The 21,637-nt window shown below is 37.3% G+C and overlaps 1 protein-coding gene across 4 annotated transcripts in view; it reads left to right on the top strand.

Annotated features, from left to right (window-relative positions):
• Nucleotides 1-21,637, top strand: part of FBLN1 (fibulin 1) — an 80,231-nt gene that overhangs the window by 44,163 nt on the left and 14,431 nt on the right. For 3 of the 4 annotated variants that reach the window (XM_065742393.1, XM_065742395.1, XM_065742396.1), the window contains exons 13-16: nt 335-466; nt 1,027-1,150; nt 13,013-13,155; nt 15,237-15,368. In XM_065742393.1, the coding sequence (XP_065598465.1) occupies nt 335-466; nt 1,027-1,150; nt 13,013-13,155; nt 15,237-15,368 (531 nt within the window). Of the gene's footprint in view, nt 1-334; nt 467-1,026; nt 1,151-8,721; nt 9,208-13,012; nt 13,156-15,236; nt 15,369-21,637 lie in introns of those variants that run through there. The other variant, XM_065742394.1, reaches the window with a different exon arrangement.

Raw genomic sequence — 21,637 nt, 5'->3', positions numbered from 1 at the left:
GGGCAAAACATCTAATTTTCCCTTCTATAAAAATAGAGATAATACTTTTCTCTCTCTACATAGTAAAGCTGTACAATAATGTGTTAATGTGAAGTGTTACTATCCATATACAAAACAAAATCAGACTGCCTCTTGGACATTTATACTGAGTTTTATTTTCATTTCTCCATTTATTCCTGACACCTTTATTGACTAGAACCACCCTTATTTGATTTTTTTTCCTTACCCCCATACACGAATCATGTGTTTGAACCTCATAGGATGAATACCATACACGTGCTCTTGTTTGAACCGGGTGCAGGCATAGTAAGTTAACGCTGTTTTCTTCTTGCAGATATTGATGAATGTGCTTTACCTACTGGAGGTCATATCTGTTCTTTTCGGTGTGTTAATATTCCTGGGAGCTTTCAATGTACTTGTCCCTCCACGGGTTACAGGTTGGCACCCAATGCACGCAACTGCCAAGGTGTGTCCCTATCGCTGCAGGGAGTCAACTGTGGGGTGACTGTGGGCTTCTGAAAAGTTTTGAGGAGGTTTCTAATTTTAAACTGCCTTTCCTGCATCTTTATAGGAAAAGTAATCAATATCAATTTGAAATCTGTAGAGACTGATATTTTATAAAAAATAAATAAGAACCTATAAAAATTTCTTATAACCTATAGAACGCAGTATAAACATTTTATAACTATATTAAAAAATTCTAGCCAACTCAATGGAGACTCCCACTGTGAAATGAAGTACATTAGTTTAACTGTCAAAATTAAATATCATAATGCTGTGGATATTTCATCAAGTATTTAGGTCTTGTCCACTTAGTGGCACTGCTGTTCTTCCTTTTCTTGTTCTTGCCTGTTGTTTGGGTTAGTTTTCTTCTTTTTTGTTCTCCTGCCCTTGCTACACAATCCTGTAATAATGCTTAATTGCATCCTGTATTCTGTTGTACCTAATATGAAACTCTCATCATCTGGCACCTGCAAATGTAGGAAAGGCATTTATTTAACCCACTCTCCTTTTTCCATTTGGCAGATATTGATGAGTGTGTTACAGAAACTCACAACTGCTCTTTCAATGAGACCTGCTTTAACATCCAGGGGGGCTTTCGCTGTCTGTCTTTGGAATGTCCAGAAAATTACCGCAAGTCTGGAGATACGTAAGTACTTTCCTTTTCAAGGTACAGTCTTCTGGAGTGACATGCTCTCCTGTATGTCATGCTAATGCTGACTGAATACGAAAGAGATTCTGGCAGATATGTATGTTGCTGGTAGGCTTACACTATACTTTGCACACACTCTGGTCCCTTTTTCATGGACCTATTTGTGCCCCTTTAGAAGTTGCTGCATGTCAATTGTTGCATTGTAATGATCTGTAGAGTCATAAACTGATGTTCTCTCTCTGGCTGCCTTGACTGTTAGGGGAGTTATGTTTGGCTACAAAAGTCTGACTTTTCTTTCACCCTCAGTTTTTGCTTACTATTACAATCCAGAGACAGAATAATCTCTTATACTGTCTGTTAACCTAGGTCAGGCAAAGTATGCATTCTGGTTTTTAAAATGGGAGACACAGATATGGGAGGAGGAACAGCTGGTAACACATTTACACCCGTCCTATGGTGCTAGCAATGTGGAGAAGTTGCAGAATTTCAGTACCATAACTATATGGCTGATGCAGATGGCTGCTTTTCCTCCTGTCCCATGGCTTTATGACCACCCTGTACTCCAGAGGTTCTTTAGAGGGCTTCTCAACATTCTCCTTATGTGTGCCATAACCAGGTAAGTGTATATTCATCAGCTGGAGAGGAAAGCAGGTAAATCACATTGATCGTCAGCCTGCTATTGCTCTTCAGAGTGCTCATAATCCCTTAGAAGAAGTTGAGTATTTTGTACCTCCACTGTAAAATAAAGCTGGTGCTGACCTTTCTCTGAGAGAATTTATGGGGATTATTTAGTTTCCATTTAAACCTTAAGCTGTAAAATTCCATGTAAGTAGTTTAGCAGATGTATTTGATCAGAATGTTATAGGAGATCATTATATAAAAACAGGTATTTATAAAACATGTTTGTATTTTAAAAGTCATCAGTAGTAATTAGATTTTAAATTTCTTTTGTCACATTAGTAAACAAGAAGTGTCTCATGACACAAATGGACTGTTTATTTGTAATATAAAAAGTCATTTGCAGTGGGCCACTAAGCAGAATTAGCAGACTTTCACTCTTATGGGCATCCTAGAGTTACAAAGTTCATTTTATGAAATGATATAAACACATATTCCATTTTCTTCTTCGGTTCTTTTTTTATTTCTATATTTTTCTGTATTGAAAGTGTTGAAAGTAATGGCTGTTTGAAAAGTTAAGGATCTTTTTTGGAGGTAATAGAATGTCTGAATTGTTTTTTTTGTCTGGGTTGTTACAGCTCTGTAATGGCTTACTCTGCTTAACTCAAACAGATTAATAGGGAGAGATTCTTCTGACGTGCCAAGACTATAATTAGGCCATGAGTCAGACACAAATCCTGCAGCTGCTCAGTAAAGTTCTAATTATTTTAATTACTTGAGTTATTATCTTCTTGGATTTATTAGGCTTCCCCCTTTCAACAGTTACAGACACAGCTCCTAAATGTATTGTCAAAAAACGTGTTTTCATAAATGAAAGAGAATACAGGTATATTATCCTTATTGCAAAAAGTCCATGTTAATTCAGTGGACAAACAGATACTCTTCTGGTTAGCCAGAGTGAGATTATTATACCAGCATGCCTGAATCATTCAGATTACCTTGTGCCCACTGGAGATCATTTCCTTAGGATAGTTCTTTTCTACATCCAATCTAGTTTATACATTCTTTAATCTTTTTTTTTTTTTTTTGCATATATAAGGCAACATACCTGATAGCTAACTTATCCTTGTTAGCCTTTGCATTATTATGACATTAAATCATTTTTTCATCTAACCTTATGCCAGGACTCTAAAATCAGAATAGTTGGCTTCTTGTAACACCTGTCTATTACCAATACTAGTTTCCTCTCTTTCATTCAAAACACATTCCAGGTTCATGAAAATGGCACATTGTAAGAAAGACTATGCATTTTCCCTTCCTATCAAGTTGGCAACTCACAAGGCTTTTTACACTGTATCCCTCATTTTCTTCTGATCAGCTATAATTTAATGGGTCTCAGTCCTACAAACACACGTTTTTTTTATTCGGATTTTTCCTTAAAGCCCATGTATACAGGCAACAGTTGTCAGTGATCCAAAAACTTTCATACCTAATACTTTTAAAGAAGAGATTTTTGCATGGTGTCTGTAACAGAGTTGATTGCCATTGGATGATGTTAATTGCCAGAATATCAGAAGCTACAGGCTGAAAGCTCAGAATGGTATACTAATATGCTCAGCTTCGCAAGCAAACACCCTGTGCAAGCTTCCCTGGAGACCAGCAAAGTGCCTGGCATGATGTGGTCTGTAATGCAATAATATTTTTTTGAAGACCATAACACTTTTGCTTAAATTCTGTCTATTTTTTTTCTTCTTAGAAGCCCATAGGCTTGGTATTTTTCCAAGGATAATTATGACATACTGCTTCTCACAATAGGATTTAACTTGCTGTACTGCCCTTGCCAAACACTTTTTGTTATCAAATCGCATAACAATTAAATTCTCTTTCTGTGACACTGAATTCAAACATTTGTAATATTTAAGCCAAGAGAAATAATAGTAAAGATAAAAAAGCAGTTATGGTGGTGTGTGAAAAATGTATGCTATAATGAAACAGATTGGGAAATATTTTCATATTTTAAACCTGTCTATGTATTGTTAAGGTTCTCTTTCTCTTCTCGTTATTAGGACCTGTTTTAACTGCTTAGAAATTTGCTAAAATGTAACCAATGTCTGAAATTTCGCATGTCAGGTATCTGAAGTAGGCTCAGGTTTTGGCAAATTTCTTCCAAAGCAATTCACTTATTTCCCGGAATAAAGATGGGCAGGAACAAGTTGTTTCATGTGCATGAGAAGTTTGGGGTTTTTTTGGTTGTTGTTGTTTTTTCATTTAACTATTTGGAGCAGAAACCTGAGGTTGTTAGGAGATAACTATTGCCCTTTTTGTCATCCTTACCTTTGAAATTTTTGAAGTTAAAAATTTTTGCATAATGGCAGCTAGATCTTTTCATAAACCTTAGAAAATAAGGACCTTGATGGTTAATCAGACCCTATGTACCAAAAGAGGATCAGGTCTACCAGACTATTTTTGAAAGGTATTTCACTTTTGCTGCAAGTCCTTCACTGATATTTCTCAGCATAACAGAGTAGAATGGCTTAGATGGAAGGACCTCAAAGGTAATTTAGTTCCGGTGGCAATTGTTCTTTGTTTGACTCTTCTTCTCAGTGCAATTGAATTTCTCTTGTCTGTAGAGAGTTCTTTCTTTTTTAGCAGCAAACAATTCTCTCGTTTAGCAGACATGATTCTTTTGCAGCCCTTAAAGCAGTCAAAAATGTGTGTATATACTGTCTTAGCATGTTCCCACATATGAAGAAGCAGCCACATCTTCCCTGAAATGTTAGCTCCTAGCTGTCCTGGGTGCAGTACTGTCAACCTTGACAGCTCCTGGGCATCGTTCTTTCAAGCTTTTACCAGCTAGGCTTAATGAAATATGTTTCTAGTACAAGTAAGAGATGAGCCAACTCACTAAGAAGGAAAGGCATATGTAGGGCTGAGGCTGAATGTAAGGAGGGTCAGATTTGAAGTTGTGACCAGGAGAGGAGAATTAATGTGGGAGATGGTCAAGAGATGGAAAGTAAAATTAGGTAAAACAACTGAGAGACAAGGGGGAAAGAAACCATGGAAATCAGTGCAGAGTCAGCATCTTGTTGGTGAAGATTGATTTATGCCAAGTTTATGTGCATCAGAGCAAGAAATGGTTTGGGGTGGTTGCACAGAGATATTAAAACAAAGTGGGACTAAGACTGTGAGGTTGAAATTGAGAGAATCAGGTGTCAGCCAGGAGAGTATAGAACAAAATTAACAGGAGAATTAACACTGTAGAAAATCCTTTTAGCAAAGGTTTGAGTGTGCAGAAGAAAGATGAAAGTAAGAATAGAGTTTGGGAAAGATGGATGAAGGAGTCAAGGATCACAGAGCCACAGAACACTTAACGTTGAAATGAACCTCTGCAGGTCATTTGATACAAACCCAAATTCAGGGAACAGGACAACATATAAAGGCTGAGTGCTGAGAAATAGATGGAGGTAAGTCTGTGTCTTCTACATCTTAAAAGTTAAGTTTCCAGCTCCAGAAGGGAGGAGCGTGCAGAGTGTACATCAACTCTACCAACTGTTTTGCTACATACTTTATTCCCACTCAAGCTTGAAGTGAACTCCAGGTTTATTCTGTGGTTAAGAAAGATTTGTTGAAACCAACCATACACTGGTTTTGCTCCCTTTAACTTCTGGTCTGTTTAAGACAAAAATCATTTTCCCCTGCACAGTTTCTGTGTTGGCCCAGATGTGATGTACTGTGATGCATGATTCTGTGATATGCATGATGTTATTCACCTTAAGGTGCGGTGCAAACTACTGATAGAGATGTAAGTGAATGCCTTTGTAGGGGAGTATGTTGTAGGAGATACAAAAGATAGTTACAGCTCTGGAAATCTACAGTGATGAATTTCAGAAATATGTCGCATATAATTTGGTGATAATACTTGGTTTGTCATTCAACAAGTTGGAATTGTTTCCCTATATGAAGTAAATTACAAAGCCATAAATCCTGCTAAAAAAGTTCTTTTCAGTGTATGAGCAATTGTTGTATACCACTCAACTTCTGGTTCAATATAATAAATTGCATCTGTACCATGTGATAACCAGAATCAGAACTTAACAAGAAGAAAGACAACATATTTTCTTATGTAGGAAATATGATATTCATTCTCTAAAATAGAATCTCTTTGGTTTTGATGGTTTTATTTTCATTTATAAGTAACTGATATTTGGTACATAACTTTCAGACTATCTGTAATTCCTTGAAGATGGTGTTTCATCTAAGTAAAGAAACTCAATAAAAGAGAGTAGGAAGTGAGCTAAACATCAGTGAGCTAAATAATCAGAAAGAAATTCAGGAGTAAGCGGTTAGTTTCACTACACACTTATTTTTTAGCACATGCTCCTCATTGCACAGATCTGCAAGGATGCATTTATAGCCTCCTCACTGCCTAGTGGTGTGCATTTCTCTGGCAGCATACCTGTACCTCCTCCAGTCCTTCCATTCTCCCACAGGCCTCCTTATGCTCGTGGGCACAGTGTTGCATTGTGGTGGTCAGGCACAGTGACTGCATGGCCTTCTCATTCATCTTGAGATGTCAGAGAGCTGGGACAGCACCCAGGGTCTTGGGCTGCTCACTCATTAGTAGTAGGCTACTGAAAACTCCTGCTATATGATTTTCTTCTGTACATGAAAGGTAGTGTTTAAATAAGGTCTAGAGGATACACCATGACTTAAATACTCAGTGTTTATTGCCTTTATGGTGCATGACCCCAGAATGAACTCTGGCTCTTGAAAGCAATAATATTTGCTATCTCTTCTTTGTGGTTATTTGAAGGAGCAATTAGTACACATTAGCTAAACCTAGAGTGTAGTGTGCAATGTGTGTGTACCACCAAATAAGATAAAATATGAATTTTGAATAATTCTTACTCCTAGCCCCAGGCATATCTGTCTCCACAAAAAGCTTTCTGAATCAGCACAGTGTCTTTTTCCAAATCTTATGGAGTTGGGGTTTTTTTGGTTGTTGTTGTTCTTAAAAAAAATCTGGCTATTGAAAAACATTTTATTTTTTTCTTTTTCTTTATTTAATTACTCTTTTATAAAGAGTGGCATTTTCATGAACATATGCAGGCTTCAAAAAAGATTTACATGGAGAAAACAATTTCAATTAAGAAATTAACTGTGCTTCATGATTTCAACAAAACTAAGCAGCCTTTTCAATAATTTGCTAAAGTTAAGTAGTTCTCCTTTATGGAGTTATTGATGACAGATCAGAAAAGAATGCAGAACTTAATATACCTGAAGATATTCCTAGAGTATCCACACTTAATTAGATAGTCATCCTGTGAAGACTTGTGTTTGTTCATCATACATATGAATAAAATTAAAAATGCATTTATGTCTTCAAAGAATTGCTTTGTACTTTGGTTTGCAAGTGATGTTAAAAGGAAACATACAACTCATTAACTGAAGAACTGAGGGTGCTTTTAACTACTCTTCTTGAAAAGGCTTATTTTGCATATAATGAGACACAGTTCTTTTGATACCAGATATTCCTGATAAAAGCTTGATTTTATATGTCAAAATAAAATAAATGAAATGGGCAGTCAGATTTCTTAACACATTGTGAGGGAACAAGAAGCAAACTGTCCTTTCTGGCTTTCAGCATTCCTCTGTGAAGAAATGAATAATATGTTAGGTTCCAAAATTTCAGCCTGTGGACTGAATATTGTAATAAGTTCAGAGATTCTTGTATATGCTTTAATTGTTTCATAGCTATTGTGAGGCAGATTTGGAGCCAGGCACATAACCTGATCTTCCTCATGTTTTGCAGAGTCAACATCTAGCTTAAATTGTTTGTCTACCTCTACTTTCATGTATCTATCTGAAAGGATATTTTTGATGAATTGGGTGTATTTTTCATCTGGAATTCATATAATCTTTCCTTTTATGCTATATTCTAAACATTTCTCAAATCCTACTTTACTTCTTTCAGTAGCAGAAAAGGACAAGAGTTTTCCTTTCATGAAGATCTGGATTTCCAGTCCTGACAATAGGACCAAATTCAGTGTTTTCTTTCAGCCTGTATGGGTGATCTCTTTTTATTTAGATAGATTTGTTGCTGTAATACAGTGTTCACTGATAACATTAGAAGACCAATATATCCTCACTCTAGAGTATCATTCCTGTGATTTGAGCCTGCCTAAGAGTGTACTAAATGTGTAGGGTATATGTGGGAGACATCAGGCTGTTGGATTTTTTTGGTTCTCACTTAGCAGTTTGTTAAAATGACAGGTTAAATCCCTTTGTGGCATAGAGAAATACCCTGCTGTCTCAGGAGGATAAAAAAAGATTGTTTCTAGAGCAAATTAACCTGAGAAAATACAGTGAGGAATCAAGTTTTCTCTTCTCCTCAATGCTGTCAGATGATGAATATCCATAGTGCAGTATCTATAATGCCTCGTCTCTAATAAATAACAACTCCTTCTAATGCTCCTTCTAAACTTACACTGAAGTTTTCAGAATACTAAGGTCATTCTTAAAATCCAACCCTAAAAGGACATCCAGACTATGACACAGCCAACTCACCAGTCACCTAGGATCTTCTCCTTTATTTAATGTATGTGCAACCAACAAGATAATAAAACTTAAAGGTAAAAAAAAAAAAAACAAAGCTGATGCTCTCCCTAGTAACGATTGTCTGCAATGCCAGCCCCAGTCCACCTGTGTGTGCAAAGAAAGAGCAACACTTCTGAAAATGGCAGTCCTCCTTCAAAAGCACTAACTACAGACAAGTTCATCCTTATTTAATAGATGTCCATTTGCTGTATAACTGAGCTGCCAGGATGAAGAATGGATACAGTATGCAAGTCAACATATCTTTTCCCATCCCCACTGCCCTTGCTTTCCTATCACGCTTGCTAAATGTACGCTAATCTTCCTCTTGTCTTGTGTTCTCACTTTTCTTGCAGTCGCTGTGAGCGCTTGCCTTGTAATGAAAATAAGGAGTGCCAGAGCCTGCCTCTGAGAATAACCTACTATCACCTCTCTTTTCCTACCAACATTCAAGTACCCACCGACATTTTCCGCATGGGCCCTTCCAATGCTGTCCCTGGGGATAAAATACTGCTGTCCATCATCAGCGGGAACCAGGAGGGTTTTTTCACCACAAAAAAAGTGAACAACCACAGTGGCATTGTGGTCATGCAGCGGCAAATCAAAGAGCCCAGGGACCTTCTTCTGACAATTCAAATGCAACTTACCCGCCATGGAACTGTCAACACATTTATTGCCAAACTTTTTGTCTTTGTCTCTGCTCAGCTTTGATCCCTAACTTACAGACATAAGTGACTACACTTCCTCTCTTGAGAATAGCTTGTTTTTTTTCCCTCCAATTTTAATAAAGTTTTAGTTCATTTGTTGCATGCTGCACTTGCATTTTATTTACCATGATCATTATTGTTCTTCACTTTCCCCCATCACTGAACATCTCGATTTTGAGAGATTATTCTATGTATATCATTATAAAAAGCAGAAATAATTTCACACAATATAGTTATTTGAACGTACTGAAGACTGAAACTATTAAGTTGCTTCACACAGTAGTGGAATTGGTCTCACCTGAAGAGATACAACTCCATATGCTTAAGTCTAAATCTTACAAACAATACAGATACATAATTTGCTGAAACACCTTTGAAGAAAGAGTTTTATCATATGGGATATCTTATTTTTTTATTTTAATTCAAAGGGAAACAAAATGGCATAACTTAGGGTATCTATTGATGCATACTTATAAAACTTCCAGAAGCTGTCAGCGGGAATAGAGACCCCACATTAAATATTGAAAGCATATGCCTGTTCTACTTGAGCTAATGGGATTTCTTGCTGCCCTAGAAGATGTTTGCATATACGTGCCCTCTGGCTACCAGTTCATGACAAGGCCATAGTTAAGTGGGATAAAGATTAAAAAGTAACATTTGTTTTTGCAAGCATTAATATACATTTATTTGTCAGGAAAAGAAGAGAGTATAAGAGTCTGGTCCTCGGCATTAAAAATTCTACCGTATTCTATCATTTCATTGCATTCAGCAATTAATTCAAGAAGACAGAGATTGCTATTGTACTAATGCTGCAGCATAGCTGGAACTTCCAGGAAGATTTTACCATACAGCACAACTTATGTGTATGGTTCTTTCCAAATGAAGTCAGGGCTCCTGGTCCGAAGAACTTACTGAATCCAAAAGAGAATCCAAAAATGAATACAGACCTTAAGAAGAAAGAAAAAAACAGTATTTGGGAAAGCATTATGCGTAAAACAATTAATACAACTGAGCTACTTCTTAATTTTTTGTTGTCTAAATAGGAAAAAATTCTGGAGGAGGTAGCAGTTCCAACACTGTAATTTATGACGGAGGAGGCAACTTCAAGGAAAGATTTGAATAAAGAAAGTTTTCAGAATATGGAAACGAACTTTGTCAGTCTTAGTACCCACTGCTGGAGGATGTAGGCAAAAAAGGAAGTCTTCAGCTATCAAATGCAGAGATTTTGTGTAAGGTAAAATAAGAAGTCTACTGAAAGCAGAACACATCATTAGCAGTACATATTCAGAATTTGGAATGAACAAAGATATTGTTCCAAAAGATTCCTAAATATGTGCAATCAAAGCATTGGAAGAGCAAAGTGTTACCAAATGCATTCTGAATAAACTGAAGCAATTAGACAGCAAAAGAAAGGAGACCAAATATGGAAAATTCAGTCAGTAGAAAATGAAAGCACAAACTCAAGTTCATCAGTGTAGATTGAGCACATGCACACAAAAGTTGGTCAATTTCTAAGAGAAAAGATGGCAAATAAATAGAGCTGACACAAAACCTTGACATGTATATCATTATAAGCTGGATGGATTTATAAATTAACTTTAATTAGTAGCTAACAAGATCACTTGTGGTTATAGTGATTTTCTGTTTCTGTACATAGATTACCTAGTTCATGTCAAAATGCTTTGCTCTAATGAATCAAAAGAAAGAATTATGAGCATGTATATTACTTAGGGCTTAATTGTAAACAAATTAATAGCCTTTTTTGGATGAGAATTTCAGAAATATTTGCATATGTCAAATATTCAAGCTGAGGTCGAGAATAAAACTTCCTTTCCTTACAGGAAGGAGCAAAGGTAGTGTGATACTGAACCCTTAATACAATCCCGCCAGAATGGTTTTGCATACAAATCATAACTATCAAATATCTAACGATAGCTTTGAAAATTTAATATTCTGTATGTATTGTACCAGTACTTCATTAGTTGTAAAAGCCTAAAATGAATTGCACAAATCGTTGGTTGATGGTGTCCCTCAAACCTGTAGAAGACCCCATTGTTTTTCACATATATGTGTTATGTAAGGCAAAGAGAAGAACTTTCCAATAAATGTTTCAGGATTCTTAAGCTTGCTATTGGTTGTTAAACTAGCCTGGCTTGGCTGTTAATACTCCTGCACAGTAAAGGACAGATTCTCTATTTGTTTATCTGTCTATATGTATGTAAATATCCACTAAAATCCCATATACACAGTAGGAAAAAGAAGAGGGAGAGAGGGAAATAGATGTGACTGATGTACATCTTATCTCAATTCTATTTCTTACATAATTTGAAATAGACCAATGGAAATAGTCTGTACAATTTAGCTCTTCTTTATTGCAGAGATGCAAGGGTCATCTTGTTGCTGGAAATCCTTTAACTTGGTCACTGGGTTTTAAAATAAGGGAGTGCAATCTGTTGTAGGTCAGACTACAATGCCCATATATGCATAAGGAATGCCAACATGAGGCATTTCAACAGAAGGCCTTGTTCTCTTCATTAATGTTTAGGAAATCGTGAAAATTTGTGCCTGGATAAAGATAGGAAGTAAAGGATCTCTCCTGATCTGTATCTCCATTCTCCAGCTTCTCTCTCAAAATATCAACTATGAAATGAGAATAACAAACCAGCAGATGTAAATTAATTGAGCTTCATTGCCACCTCTTGGACTATGCCAGTTCACATCTATTGAAGCATGATTTCCTTAATATTGTTTTTAATCTTTATTTTAGTTTAATTCAATATCAGCATGTTTGGCTTTGTTTCCTTTGATGAGCAAATGTGAGTAACATACAATAAAAAGTTACAGATGTATTTATGATTAATAAAAACATAAAGCCATTTGTAATGCTTTAAAAAAGATGGCTTCTGGGTGTGGATGTGGGTAACGTATTTTGAAATGAGCAAGAACCATTTGTTTCTAGAGGTATCTGACAAACAAAAGCTTCCATTTTTGTTTCCCATTTACTCAGTTAATTTTTCTTTCTTTTAATCTTTTAATTCCCTCACTCTGACACTGCAGTCTTTTCTTTCTTTTACTTAGAAATATGAAGAAATGGGCAGGTCAAAGTTGAGATCATTTGTGGGGCTTAGTCACATTGTAAGTCCCAGCACAGCCCTTTCATCTCTCATGAACACAGACTGGGTATTGTGTGAAGTTCTTGAACTGTAAGTGACTTTAAATTCACTCTGGTGGACAAGGGTGAGAAGAAGTCATTTAACTTTTAATAGACTTTCAAGGCCGAGTGAGCAGCTGGTTGAGATGGAATATGGAATGTCCCTTACCATTTCCACAGACTTAGAATTCAATCTTTGAGGTTTTGAATAACGTGGTTAACTTTTACCTCCCCAGTTTCCATTCCTCTGTGTTTTCTCAATTAAGATGGAAAGGGGTGTGTGTGAAAAAGACTGAAGAGAGGTTTTTCTGATTCTTGCCTCACAAAAAATTGAAAAAGAAAGTGGACCTTTCTGAGATATTCTGCCAGATTTCCAGAATGGGGTCAATTGTTTCTGCTTTATAGGACTGATATAAAATTGAATACAAAGAGGCTTGTGTAGATCTATTGAAATAGGTGAGACCATGCCAAAGTAATGCATCTGAGGACCTGGTTCTGTTGTAAGGTGACTTTACATGGTATCTTATGCTACATTTCTCCCTAGTTTTCACACCTGACTTGATGAAACGGGTTTGAGATGATTTTGACTTCAATTCTTAGCGAAGTCAGTTTTTCTTGTTTGTTTGTTTGTTTGTTTTCCTGTGGCCTAGCAATTCTGCTAATATGCTTTTGTCAAAGTTTTTCAGGAGAGAAATGAATACTTAAATCCAGTTTCTAGCTTCCTGGATTGAAAAATTCAAATAAATTTATTTTCAGGATATATATGCATCTCTCTCTTGTTTCTCTTAGTGTCAGACTTGAAAAGACAGATACTATCCGTTGCATTAAGTCTTGTCGACCAAATGATGTCAACTGTGTGTTGGATCCAGTCCACACAATTTCCCACACTGTCATTTCACTACCCACATTCAGAGAATTTACAAGACCTGAAGGTAAGTGGTTTGTTCCTTGCTCCATTTAATAGACTACAATGTATAAAACCTCCACCGGAAATCCTTGCCTAAAGCCAGACTAACTACCACTGCAGTAAAATGTTTGCACAGTTCAAAATTATAGTGTACTGTTCATTTAATTAAAACCTTCAATATCCAGGAGTTTTAATTTTATGAGGTAAAAAAAGTAAATCTGAGCTCTAACTCATACAACTTCTCAGTCTAAGGAAATACTGAGTCTGAATTCCCGTTTACCACATTTGCTCACATAATAGCAGTGTGCCCCATTGCTTTTTCTTCCCTCTCAGATTTTACTATAGGAAGTAGGTACTCATACTTTTCTCGTCTGCTTACAGTGTGGTGCATGCTATTGGTAAGTGGCTTGTTCCAAGGATATGGCCTTTATGTAGGCCCTAAATCACAAAATGTGGTATGCATTTATACATCTAGTACTGTGATTTGCTGACTTATGACCTATGAAAAATTAGTCTTAGTTTTCTAAATATAAAATGAAGGGAAATTCCTATAAAATCAAGGAAGGTTATTAGGGATTTGATTTAGTAGTTGGGTAGGGATAGTGATAGGAGGATGGTTGGACTAGATGATCTTGTAGGTCCTTTCCAACCTTATGAACCTATCAACCTATCAACCTAAGGGTAAGATTGGGCAGAAAGCTTTTTAAGCTAAGATTTTCAGAAAACATCCCAGTGAACAGCTGCCTAGTCATCCAAAAGGAGATTTCCAGCCCTACATGATGGGTATTTCTTCAGTTTCTTCATTTTCTGAGGTACCTGGGAACCTTTATGTCCTGAAGTTCCAGAATAATTACACTCACTTTGTTTAATTTATATATAAAGAATCAATTTTTTGCTACTTGGTGTTTGTATTGACTTTTAGGTAGCTTTACTGGGACTTACCTATGCATCCAGAGGTGGAATGACTGCCTTCATTCAGCTTCTTTCTAGGATGAGCCACTTGGCAACTTACTGTGTGATGAAGACATAGGGAGAGGAGGGAGAATAGGGAGATTATTCTTAAATCTCTATTTCTGATCCACTCAGAATCTCAGCCTTGATTCTTCAGGAAGCCATCCTAAATAAAAGCCAAGGCTGATTCTTCATGTCTGTATCAGTCACTCTCAGACCCTTCTAGGTAGGGAGTGAGAGAAGGGCAAGAGGCGTCCCAATCCTTGTTCAATTCAGCCACCAATAACTGATGCAGAGGGCTGCTCTAAAGAGCATCAGGCCTGCTGTATGTCTTAGCTGGCCCTACTTCACAGAGACTGGAGGAATGTCACATAGCCACCTTTACTCCCATACACACTCTGTTTCACCAGGTGTACTGGCAGCAGAGCAGAGCTAAGGATTTGGCCCAAGACTCTTCCAAGCAGTTCGCTCAGTAGTCCATCATGATATAATAACAAGAGATGAGACTTAGTAATCTGAGAGTAATACCAGAGCCCAGAGGACATTCCTGAACTGTAATTCACTGCATGGCCTTGGTTGAATTCTTACAGATCTGTGCTTTGGTTTCGTCATCTGTAGATCAAGGATAATAATGTGAATAGTAAAATTAATCTCCCTCCCATAAGGCTTGAAAAAAAAAATATATATATATATATAAACCTAAATCTCTCCTCCAATTCTTAAAAAGACTCTACAGTTTGTAATATCAGCGCTTTGTGTAACTGTGTAACATGCCTGAGGGAATGAGAGTTCAAAGGTCCACCTGTTTGGTCCCACTCCTCTCCCCACCCTGTGGATCTTTAGCATTGTCTTCTTTATGTACATGCTAGAAGTCTGATGAATTTCTAAGAGTGGTCTTTCTGTACATTAATGTAATGGTGTTTTGGCTTCAGGGCTTCTTGGATGGTACAGGAGGAAAAAATAAATCTATTTGAATGTTCTATTCCCCACAGAAATTCTTTCTTTCCATTTTAAAGACAAATGAGGGGGAAAGAGAGAGGGATATTAGTCTTTTACTGGCTTCGAGAATAAGTCATTTTGGATCAAATACTGTTTTGTTTCTCAGTGATATTTCCATTACTTCTCAGTATATTCTGTGATATCTTTTGTTTGCAGAGATTATTTTTCTTCGTGCCATCACACCTACGTATCCGGCCAACCAGGCAGATATCATATTTGACATAACAGAAGGAAATCTAAGGGATTCCTTTGATATCATCAAGCGTTACATGGATGGTATGACAGTGGGTGAGTAATCATTTCTACATACAATACAATTTCATATCTCAATAATATTGTAGAACAATGTCAGAGAATTGAGTAATTCTTTCACACCTTGATTCTCAAGTCTCCATTGATTTCAAGTTCTCTTTCTCCAGTCCAGTATGTCTGATTTGTACTAATATCACCATTTTTAAAAATTATTCTTTACATCAGAGGCATAAACATTAATTTCAGGAGCATTTTAGTGTTTGTTTGTGGGTTTTTTTTCAGAATTAATTCTAACTACAAATTATTTAGCTTTAAACTTACGGGGTTTGGCTATCATCATCAACCCAAATATAAAATGTGTAGTCTGTCAGCAGAGAGACTGTATGATTTAATTAACTATTCTTGTTTAAACAGCATGACATCAATTGTTTTTTTGGATAATAATCAGATTTTTATTGCAGGAATGAATTTTCTGAATCTGCTCACTCTTTTAATATGTTTGGATGTGTTAATATGATTGGATGCATTTTAAATATGTATTAATATGTTCTGTATGCCATTCCCACACAATTGGAAGAGGTTTATCAGGTGTGCTCAGCACAGGAGGTCTTGACCAACCTGGTGACTTTCTGTGATGTCATTACTGGCTGAATGGATGAGGAGAGAGCAGTGGATGTAGTCTGCCTTGATTTCAGCAAGGCATTTGACACTGTCTCCCACAACATCCTTATAACAAATCTCAGGAAGTGTGGAATAGATGAGTGGACAGTGGGGTAGGTTGAGAACTGGATGACTGGCAGAGCTCAAGGGGTTGCAATCAGTGGTGCAGACTGGTTGGAGGGCTGTACTTAGTGGTGTTACTCAGGAATTGGTGCTGCATCTGGTCTTGTTCAGCATTTTCATCAGTGATCTTGATGAGGGGATAGAGTTCACCCTCAGCAAGTTTAGTGATTACACAGTGATGGGAGGAATGGCTGACCTGCTGGAAGGCCGCGCTGCCATTCAGCAAGACCTGGATGGGCTGGAGAATTGGGCAGCAAGAAACCAGATGAGGTTTAATGAGAGCAAGTGTAGAGTCTTGCACCTAGGGAGCAATAACTGCATGCACTGGTACAGGCTGGGGGACGATCTGAAGGAGGGGAGCTCTGTGGAGAAGGACCTGGGTGTCCAGGTGGATAACAGGCTGGCCATGAGCCATCAGTGTGCCCTGGTGGCCAAGAATGTCAGTGGCATCCTGGGGTGTATTAAAAGAAGTGTGGTCAGCAGGTCGAGGGAGGTAATCCTCCCCCTCTACGCTGCCCTGGTGAGGCCTCACCTTGAGTATGGACTCCCCAGTACAAAAAAGACAGGGATCTCCTGCAGAAAGTCCACTGGAGGGCCACAAAGATGATAAAGGGACTGGAGCACCTCTTTTATGAGGAAAAGATGAGAGACCTGGGTCTGTTCAGCCTAGAAAAAAGAAGACTCAGAGGGATCTGATCATTATCAATAAATGTCTAAGATGGGGGAGGCAAAGGGACAAGGCTGGACTTTTCTCAGCAATGTGTGCTAATAGGATGAGGGGAAATGGTCACAAATTGATCCATAGGAAGTTCTGCACAAATGTGTGTGGGAACTTCTTCACAGTGCAGGTGGCGGATCACTGGAACAGGCTGCCCAGCAGAAGAAGTTCCAGTCATCGTGTTTTGCAGCCCCATGTGAATTGCTACTGCAGTGGTAGGAGAATATTCTGTGATTCTCATGCTCAGAGAATGAATATACGAGGGCTGTCCTGAAAGCAAAGCCTCCAATTTTATTATGTAGTCCCACAATGTCAGAGGCAGATATTAAAGGTATGGCAATAGGGGTTGAACATTTCCACCAATATTCTGTTACATTTTGTTGCCACACAACAGATGACACCAGAGGGGCAGTTTGGCAAAATAGTGTTTGACATGGAAGTACATGTGAAGCAAAGGTGTGTCATTGAATTCTACCATGTGGAAAAAATGGGACCCGCTGGCATTTGTTAACAGTTGCTGAATGTTTATAGAGACCAAACAGTGGATTGAGTACAATGAGGTGATGGACAGTATGTTTCAGCAGTAGTGACTGGGCCAGTGGATCACTTCTGCTGGTGCAGATCTTTATGAGTACAGCATGCAGGCTTTTGTTCATCACTGGCAAAAATGCACAATTAATGGTGGTGACTGTGTTGGAAAATAATGTTCTGTAGCTGAGAATTTGTTCTATCAAATGCTGCTACCTTGCTCTTTGTTGTAGTTTCCATGGAAATAAATAGGAGGCATCACTTTTGGAGCAACCTAGGTAGCAGATGTGCTTTATTTTAAAGTAATATTTGATTACACTTCATTATTGCTTATTTATGACAATAAAGGACAACAGTTCCCAGTGAACACTTGTGCTTCAGCATGCGAATGCTTTATATGTATGCTTCTAGTCTTGCTAGCGGGATTTGCCTGGATGGAGGGAAAAATCATTGTTCTTCACTAAATTTTCTGATAAGCCTTGTTCAGTATGATCTGAAGGTGGCACTGTTGCATTTCAGAAGCCTTAACTACAGTACAGTGTCAGCTGTACAAAGGTATTATGAACTGTAGATAAAATAAGTCATTAGGTTTATATTTCTTTCTTTATCAAACAGAGGTATACATGTGAATGCTGAGAAAGAGGGAGAGTCTGTTAAAGCAGGATGATAAGATTAGAGATTTCAAGAATTGGGCTGATTCTTTAAAACAGCATAAATGTTATCAGATCCCACAGTAGTTACAGTAGTTTGCTTTTTGTGCTGCGTGCTTTTTCTGTCTGAAATAAGAAAGAAGAATGTGTTTAGAAACTTGACTGGCTAAGGCATTCGCCTGAGGGAAATGTTTCCATTTTGAATAATAGGACTGCATGTCACCGATATTTTACTTGGTAAACTGGATATATACCTCACAATGTTAGGGGATAAGGGATATTCTTATGCACGGTGTTGAAAGGATATGATATATGCCCAACTACCTACCCAGCTCTACTGAAGAACTGGGTAACAATTTCATCACCTCAGTTCCCCCATGTGCAACATGGAAATGATATAACATGCCTACTACTGTCTTAATTAATTCTTACATATAAGAATCTTAATTAATTCCTCTATGTAAAAGTACTTCAAGATTAATGGATGGAATCTGCAAAGTAAATTGCCTGGAGCAGAATTGGAAAAGGAAAAATAAGCCCTGGCCCTGGGGGGGGCAGGAGCTCAGGACAGCATGTTGTCTGTGAAATTAAGATTGCAAATAATTCTGCCATCAGCAATTCTGCTATTACCATCACGATATCACTTTTCTTGTTAATAATAATCAGAAATTTTATGTGTTCTTGTAGAAGTTTTCTAGACAAATAAGACAGCATCTTAATCTACAGGAACTAACAAAGTTAAATCCCTTTTATAAAGAAAAGGGAAGATTTTGCATAATGATGGAATAAAAGGAAAGGCATAGGTGATATCAGAAAGGTTCATTGGTTATCCCATTAAATTAAAAAAATGTAAAAACTATGGGGATGTAACATAAGGATTCTAGTAGAACAGATGCCAAACTAGCTCAGTAACCAGCATTCAATGTTATAACAGCTGGGTATAGAGGAATCTTTCTCCAAAGGTAATGACACACTATTGTAATAATCAGTTTATATGCTTCCGATTTCTGGGGGAGTGCATCTGAACTTCTTAACTACCACTGATGGATATAGTCTTCTTGAATCTGTTCAGTCTCTTTTAAAACTTGTCTGTTTCTTAAATTATAGAGGAAAGACCACACGTACCCTGCTAATATTTCATAGATGCTTGGGTAAAAGTACTAATGTTCATGTTTCATTTTGTTGTAATACTTCAGGAGAAATTACCAGAGTATCAAAGCTATTTTATCTGCTATTGGAAGGTAGGTCACCATTAGATCACCATTCTCATAGAAAAGCTGTACAGGAGTAGTGCTTGGTTGTTGTTTTTTTTTTGTTTGTTTGTTTGTTTTAAAGAAAAGATATCAACTAGCTCAGAGAAATATTAAACGAATGCATAGGAGTATGTGGAAACAGCAGACAGATATTTACCAGAGTTACTGAGAGAGATGAATATAATAAATTTGGACTTGATGTTAGAGCAGAGGAAACCAATGAAGGGATTGAAAGAAAGGAGGGAGCACTGGGAAAAGAGGGAGAAAGGACAGATCAGTAGACCATGGAGATGGTCTTACAGAAAGCCTTTCATTTTTAGAATATTTTTTTGCTAGGTGGTCACAAACAAGGAGAGAGATGACTGCTTAAGAATGAGTTGCATCTAAGCTGTGTTTGTGTGAATGGAAAGGAAAAATATGGTCTTAAAAGTGTAACATTAAAAAAATTGAAAACATGCCAATTTATTTTGGAAAATGCTTAGAGAGAGGGAGGATCTGTTAAAGGTGGATTTTCAGAAGGAAAGCAAGGATTTTAGCATTGACAGAGAATTATGTCCAGAAGAGAGTCAGATCATCAGTTTTAGTCATTATCCCATTAAGTTGCTACTGAGACATCAAAAAGATGTTAAAGAAGCTGAGAGATTTGTAGGATTGGATGGAGAATGACTGATCAGTCTGGTTTGTGATTTGTTGATGGAGAGATGGGAACTGAGGTCATAGGAGGAGATGAGACAGTCTAGGAGCAGGTTGCGAGGAAGGAAAAAGAGCACTAGAAGAAGAGGAAGGATCGGGGGCAGGTTAGAAGAAGGAAGTAACAAGTTTACCTAAAGGAGATGTAGGAGGAGCAGCCACCAAGGCAAGAGACGAAAGAGTCAAGGACACTATTGCAAAATAATAGAAATAAAAAATATCAAACCTGGATCAATGACCAGAAGTAGCAGATAGAGAGGAGCCAAAACAATTAAGCACTGTCTACAACAACTAGCTATTGTGCTCTACAGAAAGTATCTTCCAATGGAACAGAAGTAATCAAAGTCAGCCTACAGGGGCAGCAGTAAGAGCTATGAAAACAGTTGCCTCCAGTATTTCTACCCAATTGTATTAAAATGCCAAACTCCATTCCTTGCTTGTACTAAAAGTTCTATAAACTCTCTGTTGCCTATGTAGTTACAGGCCAAAGAGCCAAAAGATTCAACTTGAAGTTAACAATTGCACATCACTTATTGGCATGGGTGGGAGAAAAAAAGAAGTGCAGACATATCCAGCTTTTTTTGTTGTTTTTTTTTTAAAGCTTTTATAGACTTCTCACCACATTCCTCCTTTAACCAGCTGTCAGTGAAAAATGAAGAATGCATTTTCAACCTGTACAAAAATGTCCTATTAATGCCTAAGGTATTATCAGATAGTATAAAACATTTTTGCCCTCAGCTATGCATTCATTTCCTTAGGCATCTCTAATACCACCTTGTAGTATGGTAAATTTCAGGGAAGTTTTAAAATTTCTTAATACAGCTAAAAGTGCTATTGGTAGGATGAAATCTTCCCTACCACATTTGATGGTAACATAAGCCTGTATTTTTTGCTTGTTAAGCAGAATGATACTATTCTTAGCAAAACCCAGAGCCAGTACAGTTAAGAGAGCTTCCCAGGAGTGTTTTGCTGGTGCTTGAATATGCTGATATCATCAGTTGCTTATGATTTTACAGATCTGCAGTAGTGTTCTCAGTTGTGACTGGTGTATACAAGCATTCACATTTTTCAAATTATGCTGTTACAGGAGGTATCATTTAAACATTGTGCTACTAAATGTGTTTTTCAGCTTGCAATGAGATCTAGAATTTGTTTTATTGTTTACTTAGAGTGATTATTTGAGGAAGTTTAATTCATCATAGTGCCTGTCATTTTAATCCTTCTGCCACCAAATACTAAGTGGCAATGATTTCAGTTACATTTGTAAGGGTTCCACTGCCAACTGTCACCTTTCCAGGCTGTTTTCTGTGTGTGATAGTTCGTGATGTTACTGTTGAACCACTACAGAGAGTGTCTTAACTACTGGTGTTACAATACTGGATTTATTAGCAGTCATAATTTTTACTATGGCATCATGATTCTTTAATATATTCCAGAGTATGGACACAGACATTTTAAAAATGAGCCAAATATAAACTGAAATAGATGGATAACGTAACTGCTTGCAGGATCCCATACTGATTGGATGTGGGAGAAGGAAATTGAACACTTTTTTTTTCTTTTGAGCAAACCTGCCCTTCTGTAGAAGACACTTGTATACCTCACAAGCAATTTGTCCGTTCCCAGTTACAGCAAAGTGTTTTCAGTCACGGGGCTACTGAAGATGGTTTCAAACCTTTGTCA

This window comes from Cyrtonyx montezumae, unplaced genomic scaffold (assembly GCF_038088225.1).
Source record: "Cyrtonyx montezumae isolate F1298 unplaced genomic scaffold, pur_monq_1.0 scaffold_3, whole genome shotgun sequence".
Classification (NCBI taxonomy): Eukaryota; Metazoa; Chordata; class Aves; order Galliformes; family Odontophoridae; genus Cyrtonyx; species Cyrtonyx montezumae.
Note: the sequence above shows the minus strand (reverse complement) of the source record. Positions and strands in the feature narration are given on the sequence as shown.